The sequence below is a fragment of the Camelus dromedarius genome, chromosome 23, assembly GCF_036321535.1.
Source record: "Camelus dromedarius isolate mCamDro1 chromosome 23, mCamDro1.pat, whole genome shotgun sequence".
In the NCBI taxonomy this organism is placed as follows: domain Eukaryota; kingdom Metazoa; phylum Chordata; class Mammalia; order Artiodactyla; family Camelidae; genus Camelus; species Camelus dromedarius.
The window spans coordinates 4,514,834-4,529,027 of record NC_087458.1 but is presented as its reverse complement, the minus strand read 5'-3'; the positions used below and the strand labels follow the sequence as shown (position 1 = coordinate 4,529,027).

The window sequence follows — 14,194 nt, the reverse complement described above, 5'->3', positions numbered from 1 at the left end:
AGAATAAGAAAAGGCTTGGCCAGAAGGTTAAGAAACACCAATGCTTAAAAGTGTTCTAGAAAAGAAAAAATTAAAGAAGATGAGCAAATTGAATTGAGAGGTAAGGGGGGAGAAACCGGAGAACATATTGTTACGCCACTAGTTACTCTTTCCCAAACATGTCACACACTCCCATACTCCCACATCTTTGCTCGTGTTCTTCGCTTGGCTCCTCTGTCTGGCAAACCACTATTCTTTCAAGGTTCATCTTATGTATCAGCTTTTCCTCATTCTAAGCAGAATTGTTTGTTTCTTCACTTTGTCCCGCTAGCACCTAATGTACCTGTAGGCAGTGGTTTTAAATGGGTTGTAGACACCTTTGAGAAAAAACACAAAACTTCCCAGAAAGATACAGATTTTACTTTTTCAGGTAGTTTCAGGGGATACTTGGGTTCCTTAAGATCTCTTCCCTGGATCCCAGATTCATTTCAACTTCACTCATCTTTTGGAGGGGCAGGGGTTGAACATTGTCTAATAAATAAATGCTTAGAGCTTCAAATTTACAATTTCCATATTTGTGAAACATCAGTTATAGTAAGAAAAATACAAATAATTATCTTTATTTTGCCTGTATAATTCAAAATATGTAGCAGTTAAAATTTCTGCCAAAAATTTAGAATTGTAGCCTTATAAAAGCTTGGTAAAATGGCTAATTTTAAAGTATAATTATCTCAGATTTGTTAATACTAAACACAATAATTCATAACAAAGCAAGAAGTTCTGTTCATGTTTATAGTCTTTTGAGGACAAATCCTTATTTATACTCTAGTAAATGTTCAGTAAATACTGAATTATTCATAGGAGATAACCATTGTCTTTCCTTGAGCAGAGGAATGAAGTAATGTAGTATTTTTTTAAAATTCATTTGGCAATGACATGTAAAGAACAGATACTGTATTTATTGGAGACACAGGAGGTATTAGAAGCCAGCTGATGAGCAATAGGAAGTCATATGGGCTTCTGCCACGTTTTTGCCTGTGAGAATGGAGAAGTGACAGTTCCTGGATGCATTTTGAAATGATGGTGACAGGATCCAGGGGTTTGGAGTCAGGTAACGCCTGACTTTTGAGCTCCCGGGGAGGTAGGGATTTAAGAAGGGAAGCAGTGGGAAACAGAAGAGTACTGAATTAAGTTACAGTTGATGGTAGAATATTCAGTTTAAAAAGTCTTGTAGAGGGGTCAAAATCTAGAATGGAGTTTTGGTAAAGAAGTCTGAGCTAGAGACAAAAGGATAGTTGTTACCTGCAACCCAGAGGTTAAGATGGAACCGTTTTAAAGAAAGAATAGAAGAGACTTAATGATTTACTGACTATTTAAGACTATGAGTCAGCAGGACTTTGGTCTTACTTTCAGGTGGATTTATTGATTATTTTTCTTCTTACAGCCAAGTGCAAGATCTGTGAGTGGGCGTTTGAGAGTGAGCCACTGTTTCTCCAGCATATGAAGGATACTCATAAGCCTGGAGAGATGCCTTATGTTTGCCAGGTATTGCCTTTTTCTCCAGGGAGCTTTAGCCATTTTGCTCTCAGGCTGAATACAAAGAATGAACACTGCCTAATTGCATATACTCAGTTGTAGGAACACTGAGGAGATACAGGAGAAATAGTAGACACAGGTTCTGTTTTCAGGATTTTCTGTGCAGGAAGAAAACATAAAGGAATATGTGCATGTACCCAGCCAAGGAACTCAGTCAGGGAGCATACACGTGTACTCAGGGAGTGTCTGTCTCCTGAACGTGCCCTTTGGAGATGGACAGGAACAAGTTTTACTCCTCTTGGTCTAAGAGTGCAGATTGTTCTCAGACTTTCCTGTCCTTCCCCAGCTTTGTCTTAATTCACAGCTGAATTTATCACAGACATAGCCCTGCATTACAAAGTCAGAAAAATAATTTGATTTCTATACATTTAGGAAAATTTTTTTCATATTTTAACATTTTTGTTGCTACCTCTTTTTTAAGGCCTCAGTTGTTCACTTCACTCTTAGCTTACTTTCCCTCTTATGTGACTCAGGTGTGTCAATATCGCTCCTCACTCTACTCTGAGGTAGATGTCCATTTTCGGATGATCCATGAGGATACTCGGCACCTGCTCTGCCCTTATTGCCTGAAGGTCTTCAAAAATGGCAATGCATTCCAACAGCATTACATGAGGCACCAGGTACCAGGCACCAAGCAATTCCCATATTCTCAATTTTTAATTTATGGATGCTGGGGCCAGGGCTGAGCTAGGCAAATAATTTTGGTAGAGAAGATAATATACATATGTTTGAAAAAAAATTACTGAATTCCAATAATACGTGTCTGGCACTGGGCAAGATGCTACAGATTTAGTGGTAAATAAGACAATTAAACAATACAGTCAAGCAGGAAAAATACTGTATTAGGGGAAATACAGGATATAGAAAAGAATGTATGTATTCTAGGAGCCTAGTAAGAATTCCAGCGAAAAGGGTGTACAGACCTGAAGGAGAAGTAAAGATGTGCCGGGTGAAGTGAGTTAGAAGCACAGCATGCTCAGGCACAGGGGAGGGTCAGGGAGCTGAAGGAAGTGCAGTGTGGTTGGAGTATGGGTGCAGGGGGTGCCGCTGGAAGCTAGGGGACAGACCATGGAGAATCTTGAGCCGTGAAGAGGAGTTTCAGCTTTTAAGTTGTTAGGAAGCAATTAAAGAGATTTTTAAGTCCTGGAGGGATGTGTTCAAATTTGCTTTTAGTTACGATTATGCTGGCTGCATTCAGGAGAATGAATTGAAAGAGATTAAGACTAGAGTTAGGGAGACTAGACAAAGATTTTTTCAGTAGTTCAGGTGAAAAATGATAGTGGCTGTTCTTCGAAGTGATAAAAAGAGGATAGAGTTGAGGGATACTGAGAAGATATGTGATGTTTATGACTTGGAAATGGATTAGGTGAAGGTAGTAAGGGAGTAGTGAAAAATAGTGCCTACAATTCTGTCTTGGGTAGTTGGTGAATGGTAGGACTATTACCGAGATAGAAACGCTGGAGAAAGTAAATTTTAGGAGGAGGATTATAAGTTTGGATATTCTGAGTTAGAGTATCTGTGGACATCAAGTGTAGTTGTCCATTAAATAGGTAGTTGGGTGTAAAGGTCTGAGGTCTGGGAGAAAAGCCTGGGTTGTGGAAGATGCTTAGGAATCATCATTAAATAAACGCAGTGGGTAGTAAACTTCTAAGTGTTGTGCTACACCCCAAACCCCCATCCCCAAAATTGGAAATGAGGTGACGGTTAGGACCATTGAAATCTCTATCCACAAAGCCAGGACCATAGTCCTAGAAGGAAAACCAGAAGAGTCTTGGTGTCAAGAAAGCTGAGGAGAGGAAAGTGTTTTGAAGATAAGAGTGTGGTCAAAATGTTGCAGGAAGGTATCAGCAAGACAGAAACTTCAGAAGCCAGCCTTTAACTTAGCCATTTTGTTGGTTAGCAGGGTGGAAGTCAAATTTCAGCGGGACAAATGAATGAGAGGTAAGGAAATGGAAACAACTTATTTAAGTTTGTTTTTGAAGGGGAGGACCAAGGGTGGTAGATCAGGAGACGAGGTAGCAAGGGAGAATTTGTTGTTGCTTTTGTTGTGTTATTTTTAAGATGGAACAGGTATGCCTTTGTTTTAGGAAAGGAGCCAGCAGAGGAGGAAGGGGGAAGTACATAGAGCACAAAAGAGAACAAAGATGGGCGCACCTGTGCCTCACGTCCACAAGTGTGTGCGCACGTGCCCGCACTCCGACTTGTAAGCACCCTCTTAGGCTCACACACTCTTTTGCACATGGTGACTGCTGAGAATCCACCACTAAGTGTATTTCCACATAGCAGCCTGGAAATGGTCACTGGTAGCTCAGCTCAGGTTATAGAGCCTTGCTGTCCTAGGGAAGAAATTGTAGTCATGGATCCTGTTTTTGAAGGACTTCGGTAGTGGGCAGACTGAGTCCTCAAAATAGCCTCCCAGGGAGGCATATCTGTATGTATGTGTTAAAGGGGAAAAACAGCTCTGTGTAGAAACGTACTATCATTTGTGTTAAAAAAAAAAAAAAAAAGAAGGGAAAACAGAGGTGGTGATTGGAAACGTATGTGTTTGCTATATGGCTACGTGTGTAGACGGTCTACGAAAGAATGCTGAAGAAACTGGTAATACGTTGTTTCTGTGGAAGGGGACTGAGGGTTGAAGTTGAAGCATACTGACCACATGAAGGAGGACAAATAAAAATATGATTTTCTTTTTTTATCATGTACATTTTTATTGTGTTTTAGAAAAAGAAGAATATCCAGGTAGCACTGTGTGTCTGCACTGTAGAGATAAAGTAGTAGGGGCACTAAAGCTTAAGCCACTCATCCCCATTGTTAAAGCAAGTCAGGGGGAGGTGATCTGAGAACCCTGGTTCACCTTTCTCTGGGAGCATGGGAGGTGCTGATTCTCAATAATACATTTGGTGCTATGTTGTTTATTTCTTCTTTACTCTGTTAAATTATCAGCAGAAAAGTGGAAAGAATGATATGGTTGGCATTGATCTACCTTCTCAGGGAAGAAGATTCATTGGGAACCTTTAAGGGATTCTGTCTTTCTTTTTTCCTTCAGAAGAGGAATGTTTATCACTGCAACAAATGCCGGCTACAGTTTCTCTTTGCCAAGGACAAAATTGAACACAAGCTTCAGCACCATAAAACCTTCCGCAAACCCAAGCAGCTGGAAGGTTTGAAACCAGGCACCAAGGTAGTTTGTCGATGTTTCCTTTATATATCCAAGAGGGGAGGAATAGAGATATTTGCAGTATTCTGAGGTTTAACGTGGGTAGTGTCTAATTGTTCTTTCCTTTGACTCGCAGGTGACAATCCGGGCTTCCCGAGGGCAGCCACGAACTGTTCCTGTATCCTCCAGTGATGCACCTCCCGGCACCCTACACGAGGCCGCACCGCTTACCTCCTCAACAGACCCTCTGCCTGTCTTCCTTTATCCTCCTGTCCAGCGCAACATCCAGAAGAGATCTGTTAGGAAAATGTCAGTGCCATCTTCTGGAGGCTGGGGGCCGGGTGGGCACCGCTATTCCTGATAGCCAGTGTAGTCTGGTAGCCTTTTAAGCAGGATCTGTTGTGTAAATCTGCTACAATTCCGGGACCCTGAAGCAGTAATAAGAATTTTCTTTGTTTGTTGACAGGAGTGTCATGGGCCGGCAGACGTGTTTGGAGTGTAGCTTTGAGATCCCAGATTTCCCTAATCACTTCCCTACTTACGTTCACTGCTCTCTGTGTCGCTATAGCACCTGCTGCTCTCGGGCTTATGCCAACCACATGATCAAGTAAGTTGTAATGAAATCAGTATTCCTGTCTGGGAATTCAGATTCTCCAGAACTCATTTCATACCCTCCCCTGCTTCTGGTGTTTCCTCCTTTAACTCCTGGAGCCGTTGGCCCACCTGTCCTAGCAGGTAGGAAGCCAGACCAGTCTTCATTTGGCTTGATGGGTGTGCGCTGGTTTTGTAGGACCTTGCCACTCCAAATGTGGTACAAGGACTAACAGCAGTAGATGGGAGCTTCTTAGAAGTGCAGCCTCTGGCCCCTACCACTCCCACCCCCAACCGGAATGTCCCTTTTAATAGATTCCCTTCCACCCCCATGATTCATTTGCATATTAATGTGATAGGAAAACAGGCTTGAGTTGGGGTTACAGTGGACTGAAGAGGTGTTTCTTCTGTTGGGCACTGTCGGTAGCTGATGGTCTCGTTTAGCAAGCAGAACCCGAAACTCATACCTCTGCTTTATTTTTCTCAGCAATCATGTTCCGCGGAAGAGCCCCAAGTATTTGGCTTTGTTTAAAAATTCTGTGAGGTAAGGAAAAACTTATTGATGATCTCTTAATTTTTTCACGTTTTTACATTAAATCCTTTTAATTATTTTGAGGGGTGGATATATGATTTAATTTGAGACAGAGAATAAAGAAGGGACATCCCCTTTTCTTTATTAAGCCTCAAAGCTTAACTCTCTCTAATGTCACTGCTGTATTTGTGTTATGTTCTCTTGACTCTTAGTGGAACCAAGCTGGCCTGCACTTCGTGTACCTTTGTTACCTCTGTGGGAGATGCCATGGCTAAGCATTTGGTATTCAACCCCTCTCACAGATCCAGTAGCATCCTGCCACGAGGTAAGCAGGAGAAATGGGGCTTAGGGGGCAAAAATAGCTGAGGATACAGCTTCATACCGTGAGTCAGGAGCATCTCCCTGACCTGACCTGTTCACTGTTTAGATTCACCAAGTTGGAAGCATTCTAACCTGAAGTTTATATAAGACTGGGAAGATAGTAGGTTTGCTTTTTTTGGTTGAAATCCCAGGATACTGTCTTTGGGGGGTTTGTTTCTTCACTGAGGTAACATTTTTTATTGTCTCATTTTCCGTAGGACTCACTTGGATATCTCACTCAAGGTAACAGAAACTCACTTCATCCTTTAATTTCTATTTTGTAGTATGTTTGGTCTTTATTACTACTACTCCTACCACTGCTACTACTATTATTTTGTATTCCTAGTTTAACTGAATTTTTTCTTTATCTCTTTGCTAACCCTTTTAGGCATGGCCAGACTCGTGACCGATTGCATGACCGGAACTTGAAGAATTTGTACCCTCCCCCTTCCTTCCCCTCTAATAAAGCTGCCACTGTGAAATCTGCGGGCACCACCCCATCTGAGCCTGAAGAGCTCCCAGCTCCTGTGGCCCAGACACTCCCATCACCAGCCTCAACTGCAACCCCGCCACCAACCCCGACCCGTCCCCAGCCTTTAGCCCTTCCACCAGTGGCTGCAGAGGGGGCTGAATGTCTGAATGTTGATGACCAGGATGAAGGGAGCCCAGTCACCCAGGAACCTGAGCCAGCCTCAGTGGGTGGTAGTAGCAGTGGGGTTGGCAAGAAGGAGCAGCTGTCGGTGAAGAAGCTTCGAGTGGTCCTGTTTGCTCTGTGCTGCAATACAGAACAGGCAGCTGAACACTTCCGAAACCCCCAGCGACGCATCCGGCGTTGGCTTCGGCGTTTCCAGGCCTCACAGGGGGAGAATCTGGAGGGCAAATATCTGAGCTTAGAGGCAGAAGAGAAACTGGCTGAGTGGGTGCTGACCCAGCGAGAGCAGCAGCTGCCTGTAAATGAGGAGACCTTGTTCCAGAAGGCCACCAAAATAGGACGTTCTTTGGAGGGGGGGTTTAAGATCTCTTATGAGTGGGCTGTGCGTTTCATGCTACGGCACCACCTGACTCCCCATGCTCGGCGAGCTGTGGCCCACACTCTTCCCAAGGATGTGGCAGAGAATGCAGGACTCTTCATTGAATTTGTGCAACGGCAGATCCACAACCAGGACTTACCATTGTCTATGATTGTGGCTATTGATGAAATCTCCTTGTTCCTGGACACAGAGGTACTGAGCAGTGATGACCGAAAGGAGAATGCCCTGCAGACAGTGGGCACGGGGGAACCGTGGTGTGATGTGGTGCTGGCCATTCTGGCAGATGGCACTGTCCTCCCTACCCTGGTTTTCTACCGAGGACAAATGGATCAGCCAGCAAATGTGCCAGATTGTATATTGCTAGAGGCAAAGGAGAGCGGCTACAGTGACGATGAGATCATGGAGCTGTGGTCATCCCGAGTGTGGCAGAAGCACACAGCTTGCCAGCGTAGTAAAGGCATGCTTGTGATGGACTGTCACCGCACTCACTTATCGGAAGAGGTGCTGGCCATGCTTAGTGCCTCTAGCACTTTGCCTGCCGTGGTCCCAGCAGGCTGTAGCTCCAAAATCCAGCCGTTAGACGTATGCATTAAACGGACTGTCAAGAACTTCCTGCACAAAAAGTGGAAGGAGCAGGCTCGGGAAATGGCAGATACTGCATGTGATTCTGATGTCCTGCTTCAGCTGGTGCTGGTCTGGCTGGCTGAGGTGCTTGGTGTTATTGGGGACTGTCCAGAGCTAGTTCAGCGGTCCTTCCTTGTGGCTAGCGTTCTGCCTGGCCCTGATGGCAACATTAACTCACCTACAAGAAATGCTGACATGCAGGAGGAGCTAATTGCCACCCTAGAGGAGCAGCTGAAGCTGAGTGGGGAACAATCTGAAGAGCCCTCAGCTTCCACTCCCCGACCCAGGTCATCTCCTGAAGAGACAGTTGAGCCTGAAAGCCTTCACCAGCTCTTTGAGGGCGAAAGTGAGACCGAGTCCTTCTATGGCTTTGAAGAAGCTGACCTAGATCTGATGGAGATTTGAGTGTTGGGGTCATGAAGGGGGGTGTGGAGTGGGGGTGGGAAGTCGTGAGGGAGGGTAGAGGGATTTAGGGGAAAGGGGGTATACCAGGTGAGATAATTGGCTTATATTTTTTAATTTTATGCCACCACTCCCCCCAGTGTTGACTTATACTTCCCTGTGGATTTGTGGATTAGGAAAACCAGTAGCGATCACGTCTGAGCCGATGAGCTGGCCCGTTGGTCATTCACTTCTGCTAAAAACAGGTTTTTGTGACTTTTTTTAAAATTTAAATCACTGTGTTTGGTATTTTTCTGACAAAATCAAGAAAAAGGAAAAAAAAATCCTTCGTGGGCGAATGTCAAATTTTTTGTTCCCCCTTTTACCTCAATTGTATCTTAGTACACCTGGATTTTTGTTTTGTTTTACTGTGTGGCCAGTGTCTCTGGGCATGATGCTCTCCAAACATTGTCAGTGTGAGAACATTTCTGCAGATGGGAAAGACAAAAATTGTAGCTCACAAACTGGTTTATTATATATATGGATAAAAAGGTTTTTTCATTGTGGTCTTAACACTTTTCTATAAAAATGAAAATGGAAAAAAATCCCACTGAACTCTCTTCCTTCTCCTTTCTTTCCTTCCCTCTCCAGAGATGTTGGTTTCTACAGCAACTCTAAGATATAAAATTGTGGCTTTAAAAATGCATGAAACCACCTTAATCATCCAGAATGATGACTAGATTTTTTTCCTCACCACCCTCCCTCCAACAAAAACACAACAAAACCAATATTCTTTGCACTTGTGATTCTTGACCCCTTTCCCCATCTCACACCATCACTCTGGACAGAGGATCATACACGTGTCATAGCAAGCAAGAGGTACTGAGATGATCACACAGACCGTTAGGGTGGATGGCTTCCATTCCAAGTGGATGGGTCTTCATTCTCACAGGGGCAGCCCCTGCTCTGTTGAACTTCCTCCCGTTCAGTGGACAGCATACCTGTTCAAGAGGTCACTTGTCCTCCAGCCAGCAGCTAATTGTGCAAGAATTGTATTGAACTTTGAAGAGACCACTTGTTGAAATCCTCCTTACCCTGTGGCTGTCCTGTTTCTCTTACTGTCCAGAGGAGAATGTGAAGAAACAGATGGGGTGCGCACAAAGAAAAAGACACGAATCTTTATTTTTCACTGCCAGCTTCAAGAAGAAAGTTTTTCTACAGTTTGCATGAGGGAATTTTTTTTTAATTGTCTGTACTTATGGTTATAAACTGAAATGTACTGTAACATACAGAGAAAAGGAGCAAAAACCCAAGTCCACCTTTCCCACAGCGACACCATTCTTCTGTCCACTCTGAAATTTTCAGCAACATTTCCCTGAGCCAAGGAGGCAACCTGCACAGGCTTGTAAATGGTTCGTCTTTAAAATGTACATAAGTGGAGCATTTAATAAAATGAGGGGAAATGGATTTATAAACAATGTGGTTTTTTTCTAGGTGACCCTATTTGAATAGGCCTTCACACTGGGAAATGCTCAAGATGTGATAAGCCTCGTGATACAGGTGTGACGTTCGTTACCACCTGTTTCCCCACCCATTTTTTGTTCTGTTTTGTTTAACTCCAAGCACACTATAATATAGTGAACTGGAGAGACCCCTCCCATCAGCAGCTCGGCCAGCTTTGTCAACCTGTGGCATCCGAAACCCAAACTGAGGGTTCACCTGGGCTTCTCTTCCCCAGCTTTTTGCCTGATGCCATTTTGACAGAATATGGACTTTCAAGTCAAAACTTTGCCTTTCAGACAGTTCAAGAACTATGGTCAACTCTATCTACATCTCTGGTAGTCTGCAGCAGCCCCAGCCTCAGCAGAGCGGGGTTCCTGCCCTCTGCACACTGTATGACTTTATTGTTGGGTAATTTTTTTAAGACCGTAAAACCAACAGTGGATCAGCCAGGTTTTGACCAGGAAGTTACCTTTGTGGATTCCGCCCGCATGGCTTAGTAGTAGAAGGAAGTTTTTTTGTTTTGTTTTGTTTTTTATAATTCAGTTTAATCAATAAACAAGTATTTATTGACTACTTCGTGTCGAGACTGAATGTGGGGAAGATTCAAATTGAGAGCTCATGGTTCTTTTGCTTAAATTTACTAGTTGTAATCGCAGATGACACAAATGGAGGGCTGTTCTGATTTCTCCCTCAGCTCTCAGCTCACTGAATTTCTCTACAGGCAAACAGTGGAGATACATGGGTTGGGTTCCACCACTACAATAAAGCAAATAGCGCAAGAAAGTGAGTCACGCAAATTTTTTGGTTTCCCAGTGCATATAAAAGTACGTTTATACTTTAGTATATTAAGTGTGCAATAGCATTAGGTCTGAAAAAATTAAAAAATACTTTATTGCTAAAAAATGTTAACCATCACCTGAGACTTGTAGTCTTTCTAAAGTAGTCAGAGATCACCATAACAAAAATAATGAAAAACTTGAAATATTTCAAGAATTACCAAAATGAGACAGACACAAAGCAAATGTTACTGGAAAAATGGCACCAGTAAACTTACTCAGTGCTGGGTTGCCACAAACCTTCAATTTGTAAGATAAAACAAAAACACTGCAGTATCTGCAAAATATAAAAACAAGGTATGCCTGTAATAGTTTGAGGGTTTCCTGCCTACACTAGTTTCTTAAAAAGGTTTAAAAAGGGTATGTATCAGAATCACCCAGGGTGTTTTTTTAAACTTGAGTTTAACACCATCCCGAGGATGGAACTGGCTAATGACCCCAGAAGACTTGACTCATGGCTACACCTAGGACTTCTTAATGAACATAAAATACTTGTAAGAGGTATTAGTAGAATACAGTGCTAGAAATTTAGCACAAGATTTGGACAATAAACATTTAGGTTAAATGTCAAAATTACTTAGTATTCCCCATGAAGGGTGAAGAGGTTGGATGGGTGAGGGATTAAGGCTTTCAGTTCCAGCTTGGTAACCTTATACATAGCAACTCTACTAGATGTTACATTTCTTTGAAATGTTTTAACTAAAATCATATTTGCTGCCAATATTAACCAGAAAGTGTATTTTAGAATCTAGTGCAAAGGTGAAAATACTGAAGAAAAATGTTAAATACAAAAGCTAATTAATGTTCTCACACAAAGATCAAGCCCAACTTCCATACAAAGCAGCCTTCAGGACAGACCCAAATGAAGACAATAGTGGGTCTTCTGTACTGACAGCACATTCTATATACACTAAGAACCAAAGGGTTCTCTGCCCAGGGTGGGAAATGGCATATAGCAGTACTTAGCAGTTTTGCTCTTGGTGTGACCTAGGCAAACAACACAACCACTCAGCAAGTGTTTCAAAGGACTGATTTATTTTACAAAAGAATACCTCTGAACCAGCCAAGTTCAAAGTTAGAAGGGTACAACTTCAGTTCTGGATAATGCATCTGTATTTCATTCAAAACCACTAAAAAGAAAGAGAACATACTAAAATTGTGAAGCCACAGGGTGAGGAATCAATTCCTGAAAACAGCTCTATACTCAACCCAAACCTCGCCACCCAGAGAATTTTTTGGTTGAGACCTCCAGAAAAACCAAGCTTAGTGCAAGTAAAGGGTCTCCCAACTTTTCTACCAACTATTTTTTCTACTGTAATTTTAATTTCAATCACCTGATCATGTGGGCAATATCCCAGTTGGTCTCTGCAGACAGGGGTCCCTCTATTTCAACACCTTTTTCGGTTACAGTGGCGATTTGAAACTGAAAGAAAGCAGAGCTCTCAATGAAAATGCCAACCCTACATGTGAGAAGTCCCTGGGGCCTGGTCAAAGGTCAAGTGGAGAATGAAAACAGGACACGCAGAAACGAGGCACTCTCTTCTTCAAAGCATAGGGACTCAAGGACTGCAAGTATCCAGAACCAGTCAGATCCCCATCACTTTTATTCACACTTCTGCTCACCCGGTTATAAGAACGGGCATCTCGATAGTACAGCACTCGCATGCAGCGTTCCACAAGGTCTCGGGCCTCAGTCTGGCTCAGCACTGGCTGCCTCTCCAAAACCTCTCGCAGCAGAGGCTAGGGAGATTAGGGGGAAAAATATGGAAGATACCAGGCAATTTGTCACAAATCCACAATGTAAAAAGAATCATAAATGAGTGAAAAGGGGACATTCCACCTACTGCCTCACCAGAATGAACTCTGCTTACTTGTGCTAAAACCCACTTGAAGGGAAAATTCTAGGGTGTCCTCTCTTTGCACATATACACTGTACTCCTGGACCACAAAGAAAACCATCTGCCCAGCAGTAGGGATTCTAGCCTATTCCTCATGTCAGAATTTCAAGAGTAAAACAAGCAGACAACCACTAACCCCCAATGCCTTCTGTTGTCTCCCATTCCTCATCCCTCAAGTGACTACTTACCTGAGCCAAGTATGCACCATAACCAGTGGCCAGCGAAGGGGCTTCATAGGCTACACCAAGCATGTCCACGTAACCCAGGAAGCTAACAGGACACAGTAAGTCAAAGAACTGATTTCACCTTAGGCTTCTGTACCTTAGCTGAAGGATGGGACCATGGGGTCTGAGTTACAAGTGGGATTCACTCAGGGGCAAGAGAGACACTACACAGGCACTAGAGGTTGGGTGGTCAAGGAAATAAGTTATTTGCATTCAAATCAACCTCTCTCCATCAGCATAGCCTCCGATGACCATGGTGTTCCACAGGGGGTTCATCTTGGAGCGGCGGCTGTACATGGCCCTGGTCAGCCATGAATGAATAGCTTTAGGGCTATAGCTGTGTCCATCTCCCAACAGCTCCTCATCAATCCTTAAAAAGAACTGGTTGTGAGAAAAGGGAGGAAACGGAAGCCGGGATTTCCAACCACCTCCAAAAGACGTTACCATAATCTCCTCCATTTAAACCCACTTAAAGAAACTGTTTATTTGCAAATATTCTGACATCTTCCACCCCCAACAAGTCTCCCTGTCCTCTGCTGCAGCCTCAAGTTCCTCCACCCTACAACTTCTTGAGGGGATGAAAAACCGTGGATTCCCCTCCCCACTTGGGAACTGCTTATTCTCTAGATGACTTACACCATTTGGCCGAGAACTTGCTTCAAATATTGGAAATCAGCATAGTCTCCGGAAGCACCCAACATGGTGCTGTTGTTGACTCGCATAATACGAGAGATGTTGCGGAAACGAGCCAAGGAACCGTAAGAGCCCAGCATGTCTGCAGCAATCACAACTCCGCCCTCAAACTTTACGCCCAGGACCGAGGTCCCGGTCACCATGGGGTTCCTGGAGAGAGAGAGAGAGGTCTAGCGAGCGGCGGCGGAGGGGAAGAATCAGAGCCCACTTCCTGTGCTTCTGACTTTCCATGGCTCCTTTCATTCTCCGGGACCCTGCTCCCCGAACTCCCCCGCCGTTCGTGTGCGCCGGGGACCCCACCTCGCCTTCCACGGCTCCCAGAACTGGCCGGCCGCACCAGGCCCCACGGCCCCTCCCCGCTGCGAGGCTAAGGCGCCGAGAGCTTACTGAGTGCGCGTAATCGGACCACCGTAGAGCGCGGAAGCCGGGTCCACAGAGGAACCGGGAGTGGGAGGAATGCGGTAAAACTGCCCGGGGACCGGACCCCCGGCCCACAGCCCGGACCGTGATTCCAAAAACGCTTCCATCTTAGTCACGGTAGCACAAGAAATGAAAGAGATTACGCCGACGGAAGCGGAAGTGACCCTCCAATGCCACGCCTTTCTTCTTCCTGCAAGCCGCTTCCGGCAGCCATGTTGTTAAGGTCAGGGCCGACGGTGGGTGGCGATCGAGATCCAGAGGTTTGGAATTGACCGACGTCGCATCACATCGCGGTAGAGTCTGGACTGGAGCAATGTTCTGACGCAGAAATTCAAGGAACGGGAGTGTGGTGTGGGAGATGGGTGTTGG

At 44.2% G+C, this 14,194-nt stretch overlaps 2 protein-coding genes and 1 long non-coding RNA gene across 8 annotated transcripts in view; 1 reads left to right on the top strand and 2 right to left on the bottom strand.

Moving 5' to 3' along the window:
• The window catches only part of POGZ (pogo transposable element derived with ZNF domain), a 40,648-nt gene extending 30,321 nt beyond the window's left edge, over positions 1–10,327 (top strand). For 5 of the 6 annotated variants that reach the window (XM_064477757.1, XM_064477756.1, XM_031436417.2 and 2 more), the window contains 9 exons: positions 1,424–1,524; positions 2,049–2,195; positions 4,622–4,756; positions 4,869–5,041; positions 5,199–5,339; positions 5,811–5,867; positions 6,068–6,180; positions 6,434–6,458; positions 6,604–10,327. In XM_064477757.1, coding sequence (XP_064333827.1) covers positions 1,424–1,524; positions 2,049–2,195; positions 4,622–4,756; positions 4,869–5,041; positions 5,199–5,339; positions 5,811–5,867; positions 6,068–6,180; positions 6,434–6,458; positions 6,604–8,275 — 2,564 coding nt within the window. In that variant the 3' untranslated portion in view covers positions 8,276–10,327. The remainder of the gene's footprint in view (positions 1–1,423; positions 1,525–2,048; positions 2,196–4,621; positions 4,757–4,868; positions 5,042–5,198; positions 5,340–5,810; positions 5,868–6,067; positions 6,181–6,433; positions 6,459–6,603) is intronic. The other variant, XM_064477758.1, reaches the window with a different exon arrangement.
• LOC135318966 (uncharacterized) lies at positions 10,006–10,897 on the bottom strand. The gene is made up of 2 exons (XR_010377451.1): positions 10,809–10,897; positions 10,006–10,510 (listed from the first exon to the last, which is right to left on the bottom strand). It is a non-coding gene; the product is annotated as an uncharacterized LOC135318966 (long non-coding RNA).
• Positions 10,898–11,606: 709 nt separating this feature from the next.
• On the bottom strand, positions 11,607–13,969 carry PSMB4 (proteasome 20S subunit beta 4). The gene is made up of 7 exons (XM_010996782.3): positions 13,793–13,969; positions 13,349–13,555; positions 12,936–13,082; positions 12,677–12,758; positions 12,214–12,330; positions 11,925–12,013; positions 11,607–11,720 (listed from the first exon to the last, which is right to left on the bottom strand). Exons 1-7 carry the CDS (start codon positions 13,930–13,932, stop codon positions 11,708–11,710), a joined length of 795 nt encoding a protein of 264 aa, XP_010995084.1. The 5' UTR covers positions 13,933–13,969; the 3' UTR covers positions 11,607–11,707.
• Positions 13,970–14,194: the final 225 nt, after the last annotated feature.

Bases quoted from the DNA above. Each gene is read 5' to 3' on its own strand.
- PSMB4 (XM_010996782.3), bottom strand. From the start codon at position 13,932: ATGGAAGCGTTTTTGGAATCACGGTCCGGGCTGTGGGCCGGGGGTCCG. The intron at 12,331-12,676 runs GTAAGTAGTCAC...TAATCTCCCTAG, and splicing joins ATGGTGCATACTTGGCTCAG to CCTCTGCTGCGAGAGGTTTT. The intron at 12,014-12,213 runs GTGAGCAGAAGT...GCTTTCTTTCAG, and splicing joins ATGCCCGTTCTTATAACCGG to TTTCAAATCGCCACTGTAAC.